The sequence below is a fragment of the Lissotriton vulgaris genome, chromosome 12 (genome assembly GCF_964263255.1).
Source record: "Lissotriton vulgaris chromosome 12, aLisVul1.2, whole genome shotgun sequence".
Taxonomy (NCBI): domain Eukaryota; kingdom Metazoa; phylum Chordata; class Amphibia; order Caudata; family Salamandridae; genus Lissotriton; species Lissotriton vulgaris.
The window spans coordinates 121,290,007-121,310,884 of record NC_141700.1 but is presented as its reverse complement, the minus strand read 5'-3'; the positions used below and the strand labels follow the sequence as shown (position 1 = coordinate 121,310,884).

Here is a 20,878-nt window from a genome sequence, read left to right as displayed (position 1 = left end):
ATTGCCCTTGGTAAGCTACAGCGCGGTCCCTATGAGGGAGGACTGGTGGTTCCTGACATTCGTCTCTACTACTGGGCGACCCAGCTCGCTATCGTTAACGGTTGGGTCTTTGCCACGCAAGAGGAACCGGCATACAGGGTGGATCGTGCGGCCATGGGTGTGGGTACCTATCTGGCGGCCCTTTACTCTGGGAGATGGCTGACTCTGCCCTTGCCCCCCCAGACCGCGGTGGTGGTCCAGATATGGAAGCGAGCGACGAAGTTGCTCGGCTGGGAGAGGAAGCTCACGGCTCAGACGCCCCTATGTAAGGGGGACTTCCTGAGGGAGGTAGTGAAACTCCGCGACCTGCATGCAAGGAGCCTCATCGGTATAGATCTCTTGGGTGATGTCTGGAAGAGGGGGAAAGTAGTGGAGTTCACGACTTTGCAGCCTGAATTCCAGATGGGAAATGGCGAATTCCTCCACTACCAACAATTCACACATGCCATAAATTCACATTTGACACAGGGGGACCAGCTACCTGAATACGCCCCGCTCGAAGACAGGCTGCTTCTGGACCCAATGATTGACAAGGCCATATCACTCACCTATAAGAAACTGATCAATAATCTCCCGGATATACTCTGGCCACTGCGAGAAAAATGGGAATCCGATCTGGGCTTACTAGAGGATGATGATTGGAGCGAGGCCTTACAGTGCCCCAGGGAGGTGGCGATTCGGGCGAGATTCTGTTTAGTACAGCTCCGTATACTACATAGGTCTTACACCCCACGCACGGTGCAATTTAAAATGGGATACGCAACATCACACTTCTGCCTGAGAGGGTGCGGGTACGAGGGAACATTCTTCCACATCCTCTGGGACTGCCCCAAAATTCGTTCCTACTGGGTAAGGTTAAAGGACATAATGGAGGAGGTGGTTGGGGCTGAGGTACCGCTGGAGGCCAAGTGGCACCTATTGGGAGTCACGGGTGAGATAACATGGCCCAGGGGAGACAAGGTGTGGTTGGCCTTTGCGAGCATGGTGGCCAAGAGAAATATTGCACGCCTTTGGGGGAGTGACCTGCTTCCAACAATAGGGGAATGGGAGCGGGACTTGGATTGGTGCCAGAGGGCAGAAAAGGTCATCTATAACAGTAGGGGCTGCCCCAGAAAATGGGACAAGATCTGGCAGGCCTGGAGAAGGTAAAGGGGAGAGTGGATGGATGCCTCGGAGGATGAGTAGCGGGGTCCTGCCTGGTCGGACATCGCCCGGGACAAGTCTGTGTTCCCTCCTTCTGGGGAGACTATGGTTTTGGGCTCAGCTGCGGTCTGCAATTCTGAAGGGGGGTAGGGGGTGGAGGGGGGTTCGGAGGGAGGATGGTAAGAGGGGCGGAGGTGGTCTGAGGGCCGAAGTTGGGCTAGAGGGCACACTGGACTGGTGGTGGATCATCCCAATAACCGTCAATGTTTGGAATGCTGTGCTTTTGACATTGTAAGCTAATTCTGCTCTTTCACTGCTCTAAGGATGTGTATTATGGTGGAATTGTTTTTCTTTCAATTAAAAGATGTTTAAAAAAAAAAATGTTGGCTGCATTCTTAGAAAGATAGGTTGGGTATTTTATGATGTAGGCGTTTCCACTTGTTAGTTCCAGGTAGTTTTCCTCCATATTTGTGGTTAATTAAATGCCTTTTCTTCTTTTGTTGTGCTTTATATTTAATTGTGAGGACTTTTCAAGATGTCCGCCGTGATTGTATCACTTTTGTGCTGATGCCTTCCTCTGTTTCTGTAGTTTTAGTCCTCTTTCACTTTCCATGGCTTGTTTTAGACCAAGGGATAAGCTCCTTTCTTTGTTTTTGTAGTTTTGGTCCTCTTTCACTTTCCATAGATTTGTTTGGACCATGGGATTTGCTCCTTTCTCCTTGCCCCTGTTAGGAGTCCTCTTTTACTTTCTCCTGTTGTAGATGGTTTACACTCTTTATATGCCCACTTTCGTTATCTATGAGTGGTTTTCCGCCATTTTGGGATCTATTTTCAATTATTTGTGGTCCCTGGTCGTACTAGACAGAAGGAACTGCACTATGCTTATGTATTTCGACTGAGTGTCTGTTGCGGCCGCCATCTTAAAGTCAGGCACGCCACTTCGTGGTTTCACCTCGTCTACAGCGAAGCAACATTTCCTCAGTGATTCTCCAATGCATCATGTATCTTGAAGGCACATCGTGGATCTTGTCTCTGGCCACTTCTGATGGATGCCTCTTGATATCGCCGCAATCCCTCACCTCTGCTCACTGCAGTCTCTCCTCTATGTCCGTCATCGCCCTACACCTCTGCGCTGTGCTGCGGACTTCATTCCGTTCTGGTTCCTACTTTGCAGCCTCTCCAGCCGCCTCGTATCCACCGGTCCACGGTCCCAAGTTGGTGCGCTCTCCCGCCTCACTCTGTATCGCGAAGCTGGTCCGGCTCCATGTCGTTCCTCTGCTCCTCCGCACCTCGGACCCCCAACTCGGTGATCTTGTTGCTGGACCTATGTCTCCGCATCAGTTGCTTCTCGCTGAGTTCCGGTAAGCCGCTTCGCCCCTGTGGCAGATTCCTGATCGTTTCAGTCGCCGCTGGGCTCTCACGCCTCAAGGGTCGCCGCTGGGCTCTCACGCCTGTTCACATTCCGAGAGTTTGCACAAGAGCATTTGCAATACAAACATGTTAAACAGTAAGATTTTCATTACAAATAGTAAGCAATTTAAAATTCACCATGGCTGTACAGTGACTATTGAACAACTGCTTATTATTGCTCAAGTTATTATGAACTAACATGTCATGGATGATATTGGTGAATGATTTGATGTAGGAGCACCAGACCAGGGGGAAGTAGTACTTCGTTATCATTCAAAGTGATCCTCAGCCATACTCCTGAGATGCGGTTGTCGTCCTCCGCCAAATCACAAAAGTCAAATCTTCATGTTTCTCTATGGCTGGTGTACCTTTATTGTTCAATGATTTCTAATGGTTCTCTGGATGTCCTCTGGTGGGATATTGTGTTTCAGCAATGACTGTTTATGAGAAAGGGAGATGGTTAGGGATCCTCAATACATTTTGTCAGTGGTATCAGTCGCAGTGGTCGAATCAAAGGCCAAAGAAATGGTAAGTAGGTTGAAACCTGAAAGTTGAAAAGAACAAGGTCAGATAGGTCAAGTAGCCAATTGCCCATCCTCACAGTCCAGCAAGCAATGGAGGCACCAGGAGCTCATAAAATATATTTTGCTCTGTGTTCAACTTTGGCTTGCAAAGAATTTGAATAACGTTAACCAAGGTGACGGGGGAGTCAGCACTGAAGAGATTGTGACTCTTCAAACACGACAAGAGGTAAGGCAGTTTATAAAAATGTGCTGCTATACAATATTGTACTCCAGCAGGTGCCTCTTGCTTCTCCAGTGTCACACCCTGTTGTTTTGGAATCATACAGATTATTTTTAACAATGTGAAACAGGCCTGATAAATGTCAGTCCTAGGGGTCGATTACGATCTCGGTCGAAACGGAAGCTTTCCGACCGAGATGGTTGGTTTCACTATTGACCCCCTAAATACAAATTCGGTTGTCGGAAATGAAACTGGCCAGTCATTCCAGCTGGCTTCCAACAGGCTCAAGGAGCCCGTCGGCCTGTCGGAGTCTGGCCCGTAATTCATATGGATGCATTTTTATACCGTCCATATTATGATTAGGGTTCCCTGATTTCCGCTTTGTCTGATTTTTACAGATAAACACAGACAGAAAACACTGTCTCCCCTGTCTGTATTTATTTTTGAAAGTGGAAAAATACAGATAATTTAGCTTCTTTTGAGTGATTCATCATGCTGAGATTAATCACTTTCAGGCCAGTAGCTGTACATAATGACAGCAAGGGGAGCTACAAAACTCAATGATATGTCCTTAAATTACTGCATATCTCAACATGTATATGTGTTATTACACTATTTCTTTAATGTGGTTTTATTATGTTTATATTTTTTACTGTGTAATGTGCTAAAACCTGACAGGCATTTAAGTATGAGTCCACATTTATCTGTTAAATAAATGCAGAAGTACACGAGCTATCACCTCATCTATTTAAACAACACAAATTAAATATGGATAAATACCAATAAGCTGGCCAAAAAATAAATATGGACAAATACAGACGGAAATGTTCAAATAATAAATACCATAAAACCGTGAGACCTAATTATGATGCACGGTTTCCGGGGCATACTTTCCATGCCGGCTTCCGACATGGAAAGCCTGTTGGAAAGCGTGTTTGGGGGCCTCTAGCAGGGCCCCATCTGTTGCGGCCTCCGGTTGGGGTCCAATGAGGCACGTTGATCCCAGCACTGTGTGGCAGGCAGCTTGAGGTGCCTGCCACGTGGGGCAAGGAGGAACACGGCCTCCCATTTCTCTATGGGAGCTTGTGCTACAGCTGATTTATAGCCACAACACATGCTCCCATAGGGAAATGTAAGTATGTGACTGCACCATGTGTGGTTGCATCATAATTAGGCGGTCGGGACTGCCAACTAGAGGTCAGTCGGTCCATGTTTCCATGACAGTGTTGGGCGGACTCAAGGGGGCAGATAACGATGCTTACTCATGGGCCCCCCTTTGCATCTGTACCACATTTGCAGAATTATTTTGCTCTTCTGTGCAATCACAAAGCATCCATAGAGGAATTACAGCCAAGCTCTTGGTGGCTCTATTCTCACATGATGAATCTCTGAATTGGTAAAGTAGTTCTCTTCTAAAAGGTTTTACACCCAGTCTTCCCCAAAATAGAGGTGTTTCTTTTATGATGATGAGTGCTTTGGACAACCCTACCCCGAAATCTCTCCTCCTCCAGCACCAATGGGATGTGATCGCTCAGTCTCGCTAGTTCCATTGTTGGTTACATATTTCCCTAGGCTCTTGAAAACCTATGTATTTCGTTCCTTTTCAACCCTCATAACTGTAATGTAATTTAAAACAGTAACCAAAGGCCTTATATTATAAGTGGCTCTGGAATTATGAAGCTAAGAAGGGCCGATTGTACTCTTGAACGTCTAGTACAAGAATATCGTGGCACAGTAATACTGTGGACAAAATATCGAGGGACAAAATATTAAAGGGTAAATGCACAAAGGGACATATGCATTTGCCATTCTTAACTCCAAATAAATGAAGATATATGTATATGTATTTTGGTACACATAAGTTGAATTAGGTACAGAAAATCGTTACATACTTACCTTTTGATATTTTGTCTGTTGATTTTTTTATCAATGATATTAGTGTCCCACAATATTGTTATTCATGAGACACATAGGAAGGCCAAATTATGGAACACAATGCAAATTATGCAGCATAATGTAGTACATTCTGTGACAATACTATTTTGCTGTTTTATCAAATATTAATGTTGTTCTCGCAAAATGTTTTGCCTCTCTAGTACCAGCATAACACATGGGTGATAAATTCAGGTGAGTAGTTAACGTTTGCCACAGAGCAACACCATATGTAATTTGATTCTTCTAAACTAGCAAAATATTTATTTGTAAAAAACTGTAAACTATGCAGCATAGGGTGGATTGTTTGGTAAGTATAGTAAACCCATTATTGTATGGAAGAAGTGCCTGGAGACCCTCACGGGTGACAAGCAGCTCTCTACAGATCCACCCTACATTTACATTACATTCCAGTGACCCCCATCGATAAGTGATGGTTTGTTGTTTGATCCTTTTAGTCTGATAGTACTCACACTCTCACTCACATTGACAGGAAAAAAGCATCAAAATCTTACCTCACCCTACTTAGAAAGTATGAACTCGCACAACCTGAGAGTGCTTTTCATCATCTTGATCATGTCCTCAAGCTGGTAGATAGAGAGAATGGAAACAAGAAGGCTATTTAGACATGACAACATGTATAACAGTTGACTTATTTTTCTCAAAAAATGCAAATTTTGGGCATTGCCAGTAAATGGTTGACCCCAAGGAATAGGAGCTTTTTTCTCCATTGATTAAATCCAAGGCCAGCCAAATTCTTTGTCTAGTCTAGAAGGGAGGATAGAAAAAGCTAAATTTGCTCCTATTGTGAAAGGGAATTTTTAGCCCATAGATCCTTCCTCGCCCACAAATTGGATCAACCCCACTGTATTTTGTTTCTCAGAAGAGGTTAGTCTAGTAGTCAGAAGGGTAATTGTTTTAAATAATCTCTTTTTCCTTCAGGAGATACATTCCACCTCTGTACATTTACACTGTGCACTAAAACCAGCTTTGAAGTTAAGAAATCAGCTCTAGCTCTCTAAGGGTACCAGTGGATGAGAGACGGATTGAGTTGCTACACCATTCACTCCTAGTTAATAACGTAAAGAATTCCTTGATTTTCTGAGAATGGAGTATAGTTTCCATGGGAAATTATTCGTGTGATATCATGTGGATGTACTTTGTGAAGATGGTATGGAAGAAACAGAATTTGAGAGAGAAGGCACATGAACATGATGGTATTGTATTTTAAAGAAAACTCACATGTTTCTCAGGTGAAAAGGTGGGGATGTGGAAGTCATCCCTGTATTCTGGTGGTGGTACTTCTTCAAGCAGATTGTCCGGATCCTGACAATATAATAAAAAAGATCAGCATTACCAAGACCCTTGTAAACAAATGTAGACTGTCATGAGTCTTGAAGAAGAAAGTCATGAAAGGCTGCACATCTCAAGCAAATAAAAAACATATGTACAAGAAACAGCATACTATGTTCACTCCTATTTTGGCATTTCACATCCTTAGCACCTTGTATTCATCACCTAAAAGCAGAACATATGTGTGAGTGAAATATTGCTTTTGTGAGTAATGGATCAAAGATGCAGTAACAGTGAATAATAGTGATTTGGCAGTGTATACGTGTGCTGCTACCATACGTGCTCACTCTGCTCTTTACCTAAGAAATCTTGTATGGCTCTTTCTAAACAATACAGTTTCTACCTTATCTGATAAATACCATCCTGCCTCCCAAAAGGCTCGCCTACCATTGACAGATCACTCACCTCCACTACATTGTAAAGAAATCAAGAAAGAAATTACTTGGGGGCGTGGCCAAGCAGCCTAAGATGGTAGCCGCATTTTGAGCGAGCTACATGCCAGCTCCTAGAACCTTGCTGAATCCGAACCTTAGGTGACATATTTTCAGTTGCAGGCACCTGTGCAGTGGCCCTATAATCACCCCCTTTGGCCCACCCGAACCTATCCAGGGAGCCCTGGATGAGAGAGCGAATTTCTGCAATCGACGGCCTGGGTGTGCCTGCCAGAGGCAAACACCACCTGGAGCTGTGAACCCACAGTGGCAAACCCTCTCTGCATCGACTCCTGGAGCGTGAGAGGGAGAGAAGACAGGCGCGTGACTGAGGTGTGGCACATTGCTGCTTTCACTTCCAGGTGGTGGCCTGTAACAATGTAACGGGTGTGAGAAGTTGGCCCGATATGCAACGTTCGCTATTCTAGCGACCGCTATGTATCGTACCAACGACCCCTATGGTGTTTGGTTGTAAGTCAACCTATAGACCAGCTATCCTAGTAGCGTGGATACGAGCAGTCTAAGGCTAAAGACTCGAGAGGGCGTGTTAAGCCAGCTGTTTACCACACATGTACCCCTTGAACACCCAGTGAAAGGACACCACACAAGTGTTATGAAAATAAACAGGATATTTATTAAGAATCACAACAGCCCTGTACTCTTTATGAGGACAGGGTACTAAGCACAAACCAAATCTCTTTAGCAAATACTTCAAGTGCACAATTTAAAAACAAGTGTCCGAGGACACGGGAAGGTTAAGGTTTCGGGCGGACCCGATAAGGCAAGTCGGAAGCGAGGGACTCGGGACCCTAGAGTAAGGAGGCTATGCAGGCACCGAAATGCCGAGTTACCTAGCCACGAGGGCTGCGGCTGCACAAGTCTTACAGGCGTCGGGGTCTTCGCTGACGAGCCAGGAGCCGGAAGAAAAGGAGTTGCTGGCCGGCGACCAGTGCTGAATAGTTCGTAGAGATCCAAGCCTGGATCGGAGATTGAAGTAACCTGAAAGCAGAGGGGACCAAGTTCGTACTACTAGCCAGTAGTCAGAGGGTACCAGGAAGGCACCGGTTGGCCGTCACCTCGACCAGGTGAGTGGGCGATGCTAGGCTCTGCAGTCTCACGGACCAGGAGGCGTTTGTCGGCGACCACGGTGGAGGTGCGAGCTGTCCCACGAAGGATGATGCTGTCGGCGTCGCTGGGCCCAGGATGGGGCAACAAGCCTTGGCAGTTCTCAGGGCCACGTGGTGGGCCTAAGATGGCGTCTTGAGTGGACCAGGAGGGTCCGGGGTGCTTCTCGCAAAGATGGAAGCAAGGGCCAGTCTGGAGCAACCAGACCAGCAGTGATGATTCTCGGATGTCGTCACAGAAGGGCACAAGCCAGCGGCTAGTGACCAGACAACGTGCTGAGCAGCGAGCAGAAGGGCCCCACGCAGATCGTGGAGATGCTGGGAGACTGCACTTCGGTGCTGGAGCGGCTCAGGGTCGGGGCTTCTCGGACCCCAGAGCACTCACCAGAGAGTTACCTCGATGGTCGTGCTGGTTTTAAGAGCGTGCAGGTTCTGATGATGGCCGGTCCCTCGAGGTCTCGTCGCACCCACAGATCACAGCTGAGCTGATGACGTGGGTAGAGGTCAGAGGTGCCAGGGAAGCCGGTTCTCGTCGAGCTGGGCCGTCGGATTCCTTGAGGAAGGACTTACAGCAAACCGCAGAGTTCTTAGATGGTGCCCGCTGATGCAGGGTGACTACTCCTTAGCCACAAGGGAGAAATCTTGAGAAGAGTCTTGAAGTCCTTTCGTAGAAAGTATTCTTGATTCAAAGATGATCTAATTTGGAAGGGTCCCCGCTCCGGCCTTTATTCTAAAGAAAGGGGTGGGTACATGACTAGGTCCTGCCCTAAGGGTGGGACCAGGAAGGGGGGTAGTTACACCCCTCTCCCCTGCCGGACTTTCCCCAGGCCAGGGCTGTCGCCCCTGGAACTGGTTCTAACCGGCAGATGCGTAGTGAGCACCGGGGTGCCACTCCGCAGTCACCTTCTCGCAAAAGCCCTACCTACCCAGAATACACAAACCCTGTCTGGGACGGTGCGAACACCGCCCTCGACAGGAAACCCTTTGTCCAAGTGCTCCTCGCTGGAAGGACTCCCAGCAGCAGGAGGTCAGACTCGTGTCTGTGGTGGCAGCCTCCATTTTGTGGAGCTGAGGCTTTCGTTAACTTTAACCGGGGTTCACAGTTACGTACATGTTGTGTCCCTCTAGAAGGGCGGAATGCTAACCTCGTCGCCAGGGTTGGTGAGAGGGCAGCACCCCGATTTGTATGACACCTTACTCGACATGTCTTGATAACGCGACACCGAAGTTACCGATGTGGTACGCGTTATCAGGGAACAGCCATTGGGTCTTTTCTCCGCAAGCTTTTCTCCGCAAGCTGCAACCGGCTCGGCTCGGGCCAGAACACAGTTCACACGAGCCCATGCACTCTGCCTTCAGGATTGTCAAGGCCTGCCATAGGAGTGACTGATAGGAACTCGGGTGTCCATTGTATGGTTAGATATAGGCTACTATATCCAAAGCAAAGGGTGATTACACGACTTCGCCCCAGCTGTCATGCAGCCAGTTGTGTCAAATTTAGGAGGCCAGCCAGGGGTGGCATAATACATGCTGCAGCCCCTGGCGGCCCTGGGTACACCTATGCCCTGAGTTACAGGGTCTGATAAGGTGGCCCAGTACCAATTGGTAAATGCACCTAGGGTACATATCGTAATTTAGAAAGAGAACAGCCAGGCTGTGGGTCTGATTGGCAGGCCCACAGCCAGAGAAAGTCGTAAACCAGTGAAACAAAAGCAAAAAATCTGGGTGATCATAGGATTGCAGACCCTACTCTCCTACATGACCCCCCCCCAAACGTCGGAACAACTAACTAACCTTGACCAGGTGAGTCTTCTTGTTCTAAGTGGAAGTATCTGGAGAGTCCATCGGCATTGCCATGATCAGTACCAGGTCTATGTTCCACTGTGAAGTCCATCCCCTGTAGGGAAATGGACCACCTAAGCAGTTTGGGGTTTTCACCCTTCATCTGATTTAGCCACAAGAGGGGCTTATGGTCGGTCTGAATCTTGAAGTGAGTGCCAAACAAGTATGGCCTCAGCTTCTTCAGGGCCCAAACCACAGCAAAGGCCTCCCTCTCAATAGCTGACCAATTCTTCTCTCTAGGGGTCAGCCTTCTGCTTATAAAAGCAATGGGCTGGTCTTGACCATCAAAATTCAGTTGAGAAAGAACAGCTCCCACACCCAATTCAGAAGCATCTGTTTGGACAATGAATGGTTTGGAGTAGTCCGGACTCTTGAGGATAGGCGCCGTGCACATGGCCTGCTTTAGGTCATCGAATGCTTTTTGACAGCTCGCTGTCCACTGAACCTTTTTTGGCATTTTATTACTCGTCAGTTCGTTTAATGGTGTCACAATTGAACCATAGTTCCTGACAAACTTCCTATAGTAACCAGTCAGGCCCAAGAAAGCTCGAACCTGAGTCTGGGTGGTTGGAGGAGCCCAGTCCCTGATTGACTGTATCTTGCTCTCCAGTGGCTGAACCTGACCCCCACCTACAAGGTGGCCCAGGTATACAACCTGTGTCTGCCCTATCTGGCACTTGGTGGCCTTGATAGTGAGACCTGCTGCTTGCAGTGCCTCTAACGTCTTCCGCAGGTGGACCAGGTGATCCTCCCAGGTGGAGCTAAAGACAGCAATATCGTCAAGATACGCCGCACAGAAGTCATCCAGCCCAGTAAGGACTTGATTCACCAACCGTTGGAAGGTGGCAGGTGCATTTTTCAGACCAAAGGGCATCACCACGAACTGATAATGCCCACCAGGGGTTGAAAATGCGGTTTTAGGCTTGGCGTCCTCAGCTAACCTGATTTGCCAGTACCCAGCCGTCAGGTCAAACGTACTTAAGTAGTTGGCCGAAGCCAATCTATCGATAAGCTCGTCTGCCCTTGGTATTGGGTGGGCGTCAGTCTTAGTGACTGCATTGAGACCCCTGTAGTCTACGCAAAACCTCATCTCTCTCTTACCACCCTGGGTGTGAGGTTTCGGCACTAGAACGACGGGACTAGCCCAAGGGCTATCCGAGGGTTCAATGACTCCCAGCTCCAACATTTTCTGCACTTCACTTTTGATGCAGTCTCTAACGTGATCAGGCTGCCTGTAGATTTTACTCTTTACGGGCAAGCTGTCGCCAGTGTCGACCTCATGGGTGCACCAATCGGTCTGACTGGGTGTTAGAGAAAACATATGTCGGAACGACTGAAGAACCTGTTTACAGTCGCTCTGTTGATGTTCGGAGAGGCTGCCACAAAAGACAACACCATCTACCGAGCCATCGTCAGGATTCTGAGTGAGCAGGTCGGGGAGAGGGTCACTCTCCTCTTCCTGTCCCTCATCTAGGGCCATGAGCAAACTCATGTCCTTCCTGTCGACATATGTTTTTATCCTGTTGACATGAAGCACCCTGTGGGGGCTCCGGGGAGTTCCCAGGTCGACCAGGTAGGTGACCTCTCCCTTTTTCTCCAGGATGGTGTGGGGCCCGGACCATTTGTCCTTGAGTGCTGCTGGGGCCACTGGCTCCAACACCCACACCTTCTGTCCGGGCTGGTAAACAGTCAAGACAGCCTTTTGGTCATGCCAAGCTTTTTGGAGTTCTTGGCTGGCCTTAAGGTTTTCTGATGCCTTTTCCATGTACTCAGCCATCCGCGAGCGGAGGCCAAGCACATAGTCCACTATGTTGGCTGCAGGCTTTTTGAGAGGTCTCTCCCATCCTTCCTTCACCAAACACAGGGGTCCCCTTACAGGATGCCCGTACAGAAGCTCAAAAGGGCTGTAGCCAACCCCCTTCTGTGGGACTTCTCTGTAGGCGAACAAGAGGCAGGGGATCAGGACATCCCATCTACGCCGAAGCTTTTCCGGTAGTCCATGAATCATCCCTTTTAGGGTCCTGTTGAATCTCTCAACAAGCCCATTGCATTGTGGATGATAGGGTGTAGTGAACTTGTAGTTGACACCACATTCCTTCCACATAGCAGTTAAGTAGCTCGACATAAAGTTTGCACCTCTGTCGGAGACGACCTCCTTAGGGAAGCCCACTCTGGAGAATACTCCAACTAGGGCTCTTGCCACAACAGGTGCTGTAGTGGTCCTAAGGGGAATAGCTTCAGGATACCTGGTGGCATGATCCACTACCACCAGTATAAACTTGTGCCCTGATGCTGTAGGTGGTTCCATGGGACCGACGATGTCGATCCCCACCCGTTCAAAGGGCACCCCCACCACAGGCATTGGTATAAGGGGGGCCTTTGTCGTGCCACCTGACTTACCACTGGCTTGGCAAGTGACACAGGAGCGGCAAAACTCCTTGGTATCTTCGTTCATGTGAGGCCAGTGAAAGTGCGAGACAAGCCTGTCCCACGTTTTCGTCTGACCTAAGTGACCTGCTAAGGGAATCTCGTGGGCCAAGGTAAGTAGGAAACCACGCTGAGACAAGGGTACGACCAGCCTCCTGGTCATGCCAGGCTTGGGGTCTCTCGACTCAGTGTACAGGAGTCCATCTTCCCAGTATACCTTGTGGGTACCTGTGGCGTTCCCAGCAGCCTCAGCAGCAGCCTGCTGTCTGAGGGGTTCAAGAGAAGGGCAGTCTAACTGTTCCTTCCCCAGGTCCTCCCTTGAGGGTCCCCCTGAACCCAATAATTCAACTTGATCAAGTTCGAACTCCCTAGGCTCAGTTTCCCTCAATTCTCGTAGGTCAGCCTCCTCTGAGACTTGATCCACAACCTGGGGCAAGGGGGAAGGCGCAGCCTTAACCCTACTGCTCTTTTTCTTGGGAGGTGTCTGGTCCGTTGTTCCAGGATCCAGCACCTGTTCAGTGGGGCATTTCCTGACCTGTGACCTAGTCACAGCGAACACATGTGCTGGCAAACCTAACATTTCCATGTGAGTCCGGTGCTCCACTTCTGACCATTGTGACGACTCCAAATCATTGCCCAACAAACAATCCACTGGGAGGTCTGGACTAACTACAACCTTCTTTTGGCCAGTTACCCCTCCCCAGGAGAAAGCTACAATTGCCATACTGTGATTGGTAGTGACATTGCTTGCATTGGTCACCAGGAATTCTGTACCTGGCATGATTTGTCCAGGGTCCACAAAGTTAGGCGTCACCATGGTGACGCTGGCACAAGTGTCCCTATAGGCCTGAGCCATCTTTCCATTTATGAAAGGCGTCTGTCGGTATTTGCCCAAAGTATTGGGGCTTACGTCAGGGGATACGTCTGCGTCCCCTGTACTGACAAGGACAGCCTGAGTGAGTGTGCCAACTAAGTTGTCACGCCCCTCAGAACCCAGGGTTAACCCTACTAAACCCTTGGGAGGCGCACTACCACTGCTGACTGTACTAGGGGGCACAGGTGCCTTAGGGGCTGCAGTGGCAGGAGTCTGCCCTCCTCCTTTCTTGGTGCACTCACTAAACCAGTGAGATTTACTTTTACAGTACTGGCACCACCTTTTGGATTGGCCTTCTTTCTTCTTTTGGGGAGCCTGACCCCCACCCTCTTTGGGTTGTTGGGGACCTGTCGAAGACTTCTGGTCATTTTGTTCCCCTTTAGAATCTTTACCCTTCTGGTCTGCTTTCTTCTGACCACCTTGATTCTGGCCCTGGTTCTGCTTAACTCTTGTACGAACCCATCTGTCTGCCTCCTTTCCCAATTCTTGGGGAGAGGTCAGATCCGAGTCGACAAGGTGCTGATGCAACAACTGGTTCTGACAATTGTTTAAAATTTGTTCTCTCATCATCAAATTATACAATCCTTGATAATCAGTAACCTTACTGCCCAGCAACCAGCCCTCAAAAGCCTTAGTGGCACAATCGACGAAATCAGACCAATCTTGAGACTGCGTTTTCTGGGTATCCCTGAACAGCACCCTGTACTGCTCAGTGGTTAGGCCGAACCCTTCAACGAGTGTATTCTTCAAGACTTGGTAATTGTTAGCGTCCTCCACCCTTGTGGTGAGGAGCTTGTCTCTTCCTTTTCCTTCAAAGGAGAGCCACAAGATAGCTGCCCACTGACTCTGGGGAACACCCTGCACAGTGCAGGCCCTCTCCAAAGCAGTAATCCATTTGTGGATGTCGTCCCCTTGTTTAAAGGGGGGCACTATCTTCCCAAGGTGTTTCGTATCGAAACTCTTTTCCCTATTACTAGGTACATTGCTGCCACCAGTGGGGACTACCCCACTTAACTGTTGCTCTCTAGCAAAGGCAAGCCTTTCTTTGGCCAGGGCAAGTTCTTCCCTTTCGATCCTCAGATTGGCTGCCCTTTCCTTAGCTTCGTACACTCTCCTCTGAGGGGATGTCATCCCTCTTTGAGAAGAGTTGTGAGAGCCATTGGTTCGAAGGGATCCGCCAGAGTCTCTTGACAGAGATCGGGCTCGTCCATTCCCAATGTTAAGCTGACCTGATAGTGGCCCCAGGGGTTCCCCAGTACCGCTATCATGTTTGCTTAAGTTGGACCTGCTTAGTCTGACGACTTCTACCTGTCCCTTATCTGCCTCATCCCCAGAGAGATCCTCATCCTCATCCTCCTCGCCATCTTCGTTCTCCGTTGCGAGGTGTATGAGGTCAGGATCGTCCCGGGTTCCCTCGAGGGGAGGCATGTCTCCTTCTGGATTAGAAGAGCTACGAAGTTTCTCAGCTCTCCTGGCATCATAAGTCTCCAAGAGACCAATCAGAAAGGACGTTGTGGGGTTAGACCCCTGCTGAATCTTCCGGGAGTGACACAGTCGTCTTAACTCCTTGAAGCTCAGCACAGTATATCCTGAAGGGATGACCTGTGGAGGGTCAACTGACACAAGGGGAGACTCAGAGTTTCCTCCCTGGCCCGACATACTGTTTCTAGTGTGGTGTAAGTGATGCACCTACCTACACTATGTGTTTTCCTACTGTTCCCTTGCTAAGAGTTGTAGCCAAGGTGTGCTAAGCCTTGAGGAGCTACAACAGCTGGTTCAGTAGAACTCAGAGTATTCTAAGCTTTTAGTTATATGTACTAACAGTACTTGTGCGATCTTTCAACAAGATATTCTTAGGATACGTGTGGTAAAACAACAGCAAGCTCAAATCCCAACCGCTGCTCACCAATGTGAGAAGTTGGCCCGATATGCAACGTTCGCTATTCTAGCGACCGCTATGTATCGTACCAACGACCCCTATGGTGTTTGGTTGTAAGTCAACCTATAGACCAGCTATCCTAGTAGCGTGGATACGAGCAGTCTAAGGCTAAAGACTCGAGAGGGCGTGTTAAGCCAGCTGTTTACCACACATGTACCCCTTGAACACCCAGTGAAAGGACACCACACAAGTGTTATGAAAATAAACAGGATATTTATTAAGAATCACAACAGCCCTGTACTCTTTATGAGGACAGGGTACTAAGCACAAACCAAATCTCTTTAGCAAATACTTCAAGTGCACAATTTAAAAACAAGTGTCCGAGGACACGGGAAGGTTAAGGTTTCGGGCGGACCCGATAAGGCAAGTCGGAAGCGAGGGACTCGGGACCCTAGAGTAAGGAGGCTATGCAGGCACCGAAATGCCGAGTTACCTAGCCACGAGGGCTGCGGCTGCACAAGTCTTACAGGCGTCGGGGTCTTCGCTGACGAGCCAGGAGCCGGAAGAAAAGGAGTTGCTGGCCGGCGACCAGTGCTGAATAGTTCGTAGAGATCCAAGCCTGGATCGGAGATTGAAGAAACCTGAAAGCAGAGGGGACCAAGTTCGTACTACTAGCCAGTAGTCAGAGGGTACCAGGAAGGCACCGGTTGGCCGTCACCTCGACCAGGTGAGTGGGCGACGCTAGGCTCTGCAGTCTCACGGACCAGGAGGCGTTTGTCGGCGACCACGGTGGAGGTGCGAGCTGTCCCACGAAGGATGATGCTGTCGGCGTCGCTGGGCCCAGGATGGGGCAACAAGCCTTGGCAGTTCTCAGGGCCACGTGGTGGGCCTAAGATGGCGTCTTGAGTGGACCAGGAGGGTCCGGGGTGCTTCTCGCAAAGATGGAAGCAAGGGCCAGTCTGGAGCAACCAGACCAGCAGTGATGATTCTCGGATGTCGTCACAGAAGGGCACAAGCCAGCGGCTAGTGACCAGACAACGTGCTGAGCAGCGAGCAGAAGGGCCCCACGCAGATCGTGGAGATGCTGGGAGACTGCACTTCGGTGCTGGAGCGGCTCAGGGTCGGGGCTTCTCGGACCCCAGAGCACTCACCAGAGAGTTACCTCGATGGTCGTGCTGGTTTTAAGAGCGTGCAGGTTCTGATGATGGCCGGTCCCTCGAGGTCTCGTCGCACCCACAGATCACAGCTGAGCTGATGACGTGGGTAGAGGTCAGAGGTGCCAGGGAAGCCGGTTCTCGTCGAGCTGGGCCGTTGGATTCCTTGAGGAAGGACTTACAGCAAACCGCAGAGTTCTTAGATGGTGCCCGCTGATGCAGGGTGACTACTCCTTAGCCACAAGGGAGAAATCTTGAGAAGAGTCTTGAAGTCCTTTCGTAGAAAGTATTCTTGATTCAAAGATGATCTAATTTGGAAGGGTCCCCGCTCCGGCCTTTATTCTAAAGAAAGGGGTGGGTACATGACTAGGTCCTGCCCTAAGGGTGGGACCAGGAAGGGGGGTAGTTACACCCCTCTCCCCTGCCGGACTTTCCCTAGGCCAGGGCTGTCGCCCCTGGAACTGGTTCTAACCGGCAGATGCGTAGTGAGCACCGGGGTGCCACTCCGCAGTCACCTTCTCGCAAAAGCCCTACCTACCCAGAATACACAAACCCTGTCTGGGACGGTGCGAACACCGCCCTCGACAGGAAACCCTTTGTCCAAGTGCTCCTCGCTGGAAGGACTCCCAGCAGCAGGAGGTCAGACTCGTGTCTGTGGTGGCAGCCTCCATTTTGTGGAGCTGAGGCTTTCGTTAACTTTAACCGGGGTTCACAGTTACGTACATGTCGTGTCCCTCTAGAAGGGCGGAATGCTAACCTCGTCGCCAGGGTTGGTGAGAGGGCAGCACCCCGATTCGTATGACACCTTACTCGACATGTCTTGATAACGCGACACCGAAGTTACCGATGTGGTACGCGTTATCAGGGAACAGCCATTGGGTCTTTTCTCCGCAAGCTGCAACCGGCTCGGCTCGGGCCAGAACACAGTTCACACGAGCCCATGCACTCTGCCTTCAGGATTGTCAAGGCCTGCCATAGGAGTGACTGATAGGAACTCGGGTGTCCATTGTATGGTTAGATATAGGCTACTATATCCAAAGCAAAGGGTGATTACACGACTTCGCCCCAGCTGTCATGCAGCCAGTTGTGTCAAATTTAGGAGGCCAGCCAGGGGTGGCATAATACATGCTGCAGCCCCTGGCGGCCCTGGGTACACCTATGCCCTGAGTTACAGGGTCTGATAAGGTGGCCCAGTACCAATTGGTAAATGCACCTAGGGTACATATCGTAATTTAGAAAGAGAACAGCCAGGCTGTGGGTCTGATTGGCAGGCCCACAGCCAGAGAAAGTCGTAAACCAGTGAAACAAAAGCAAAAAATCTGGGTGATCATAGGATTGCAGACCCTACTCTCCTACAACGGGCACCTTAGAGTGGAGGAGATGGACTGGTCACCACACATGGCTAGGACTGAAACTGCAGCCTGATTGAGCCAACTATGGGGCAAACTTTTCTTGGATGAAAACATCCATGTGGTGCCCGCTACATTTGTCCCCTTTGGCCAACCTAAGCCTATGTAGGGAGTCGAGGATGAGAGAAACTTATGAGGCAAACAACGACCTGCCGGGAGATGGACATTCCGCCAACAGACACAACCTGGAGCTGCAATCTCACTGCAGCGACTTACCTCTACCTCTGCATTGACTCTTGACTCGCAATGGAGAGGATACAGCCAAATGGGAGGGGAGTGGTAGGGACCACCTTTCATTTTAATCAACCCCCCATGGGCTTGTGACAGCCCAGCTGATTTGGTGGCCCAGAGTAGAAAAGAGGGGGAGGGCAACATGAGAGAAATTCCCCACAGAATACTTCAGAACCTGCATCATGGATTGTGAGCTATCCTCCTACTTCATTCTGGAAAGGGCGCACAGGGCACTGGCCCTAAGGCCACAGCCAGGGAGACCACCTAGAGGCATTACCATCAGTATACTGTACCTTATGGACAGACTATATCCTGCGGCAGGCACAACAACGTCCATTGCACCAACTCTATGGTTATGCTCTGACCCGATTACGCAGGTAAAGTGCAGCCCCTTCTTACAACTTTCTTAGAGGTTAAGTGAGAAGTTAGGGCTAAGGACATTCAATATATGCTGATGTACCCTGCCAAACTGAAAGTAATGTATCAGTGGAGAACCATTTTGTTTAAGAGTCTGGAAGAGCGCTGACTTCATCAGCCCACATGCCCTCAACTCCGAGAACTATATCCTACTGGGAGACCTCAACTTCCACCTGGAAAAGAAAAACGACAGCAACACCACCACCCTTCTGGACAACCTGGCCAATCTCGGACTCAAACAACTTGTTGACACCCCCACCCACCTTGCCGGACACACACTCGATCCCATCTTCACCTCCAGCAAGCACATCTCCTTCGACCACACCACAGCTCTCCATTGGAAGGACCACAGCTGGGTTCACTTCAACTACAAAAAGTCCTTGACCCACAACCCCCCACCACCTATTCCTTGAAGAAACTGGAACAAAATCACAGCCGAACAACTCTTCACATCGCTTAACCAAAACCCTCCTGCCATATCATCGGATCCAAACCAAGCTGCCTCCAAACTCACACAATGGATCACCCACAGCGCTGACGAACTAGCACCCATGAAAAACCACCAAATCAAACTAGGTTGCAAAAAGGCCCCCTGGTTCAACGATGAATTCAAGAAATCCAAGAAGTTATGTTGTACTCTCGAGAAAACCTGGAGAAACAACCCAACCACTAACAACCTGACCACCTTCAAGGCCGCCACCCGCAAACACCACCAATTGATCCGATCCACCAAGAAATCAGCATTCAAGAACCGACTCGACAACAACGCCCACAACAGCAAGAAACTATTCAACATCGTCAAAGAATTTACCAACCCCACCGCCGGCACGAACGACATCACTCCCTCCCAAGACCTCTGTGACTCCTTATCCTCTTTCTTCCACAACAAAATCGCCGACATACATAACAGCTTTGAAAACCAGTCCGAAGAACAGTCCTCTCCACCCACCCCAGAACCAAAACAGAACTCTCACAACCTTCGCGCCTGGAACCCAATCACTACTGAAGACACCATCCGCCTGATGATCTCCATCCACTCAGGATCGCCAACCGACCCATGTCCCCACTACATTTTCAACAAAGCAGACTCCATCATTGCACCCCATCTCCGCGATGTCATCAACTGCTCCTTCAACTCCGCCACCTTCCCAGAAAACTGGAAACATGCCGAACTCAGCGCCCTCCTGAAGAAACCCACAGCAGACCCCTCAGAACTTAAGAACTACCGCCCCATCTCACTCCTCCCATTCCCTGCCAAAGTCATTGAGAAAGCCGTCAACAGTCAGCTCGCCACCTTCCTTGAATCCAACAATTCCCTCGACACCTCACAGTCCGGCTTCCGAGCCAAACACAACACCGAAACCGCCCTCATCGCAGCTACAGACGACATCCGAACGCTACTGGACAAGGGAGAAACAGTTGCCCTCATCCTACTTGACCTCTCCGCCGCATTCGACACAGTCTGTCACAGCACCCTCATACAACGCCTCAGAAACATCAGAATACATGGAAAAGCATTGGACTGGATCATCTCGTTCTTCGCCGGGAGAACCCAGAGAGTCCGCCTTCCCCCATTCAAATCAGAGGCCACCGAAGTCATCTGCGGAGTACCTCAAGGATCTTCACTCAGTCCCACCCTCTTCAACGTCTACATGAGTCCCCTCGCATCCATCGTGCGACAACACAACCTCAACATCATCTCCTACGCAGACGACACCCAGCTGATCCTCTCCCTCACCAAAGACCCTAACACCGCAAAACCAATCTTCACGAAGGAATGAAAGAAGTAGCAGAATGGATGAAGAACAGCCGCTTAAAACTAAACTGGGACAAAACGGAAGTCCTCATCTTAGGATCATCCCCCTCTGCCTGGGACGACTCGTGGTGGCCACCGGCCCTGGGTACAGCACCCATACCTACAGACCACGCACGTAACCTGGGCTTCATCCTAGATTCATCCCTCTCGATGACCAAACAAGTCAACGCCGTCTCATCCTCATGCTTCAACGTACTTCGCATGCTCAAAAAAATCTTCCGTTGGATCCCCACCGAAACAAGAAAGACTGTCCCCCACACACTGGTCACTAGCCGACTGGACTATGGAAACACCCTCTACGCCGGAACCACAGCCAAACTACAGAAAAAACTCCAACGCATCCAAAACGCCTCAGCCAGACTCATATTGGACATCCCCCGTCAAGCTCACATTACCGATCACCTAAAAGACCTCCACTGGCTCCCCGTCAACAAGAGAATAACGTTCCGTCTCCTCACTCACGCACACAAGGCCCTCTACGACCTAAGTCCCGAATGCCTCAACACACGTCTGTCCTTCTACACACCCACCCGCCAACTACGATCATTCAATCAAGCCTTCGCCACAATTCCGCGCAGCCACAGATCCACCATGGGAGGAAGATCCTTCTCCTACCTAGCGGCCAAAACCTGGAACTCTCTCCCCACTCACCT

The 20,878-nt window shown here is 49.7% G+C and overlaps 1 protein-coding gene across 1 annotated transcript in view; it reads right to left on the bottom strand.

The window, feature by feature from the left end:
- Nucleotides 1–1,701: 1,701 nt before the first annotated feature.
- LOC147673594 (maestro heat-like repeat-containing protein family member 1) overlaps nucleotides 1,702–20,878 on the bottom strand; it is an 85,203-nt gene continuing 66,026 nt past the window's right edge. Inside the window, exons 21-23 of the mRNA XM_086946377.1 lie at nucleotides 6,511–6,594; nucleotides 5,784–5,855; nucleotides 1,702–3,136 (exon numbers count right to left, since the gene is read on the bottom strand). Coding sequence (XP_086802503.1) covers nucleotides 5,790–5,855; nucleotides 6,511–6,594 — 150 coding nt within the window. The 3' untranslated portion in view covers nucleotides 1,702–3,136; nucleotides 5,784–5,789. The remainder of the gene's footprint in view (nucleotides 3,137–5,783; nucleotides 5,856–6,510; nucleotides 6,595–20,878) is intronic.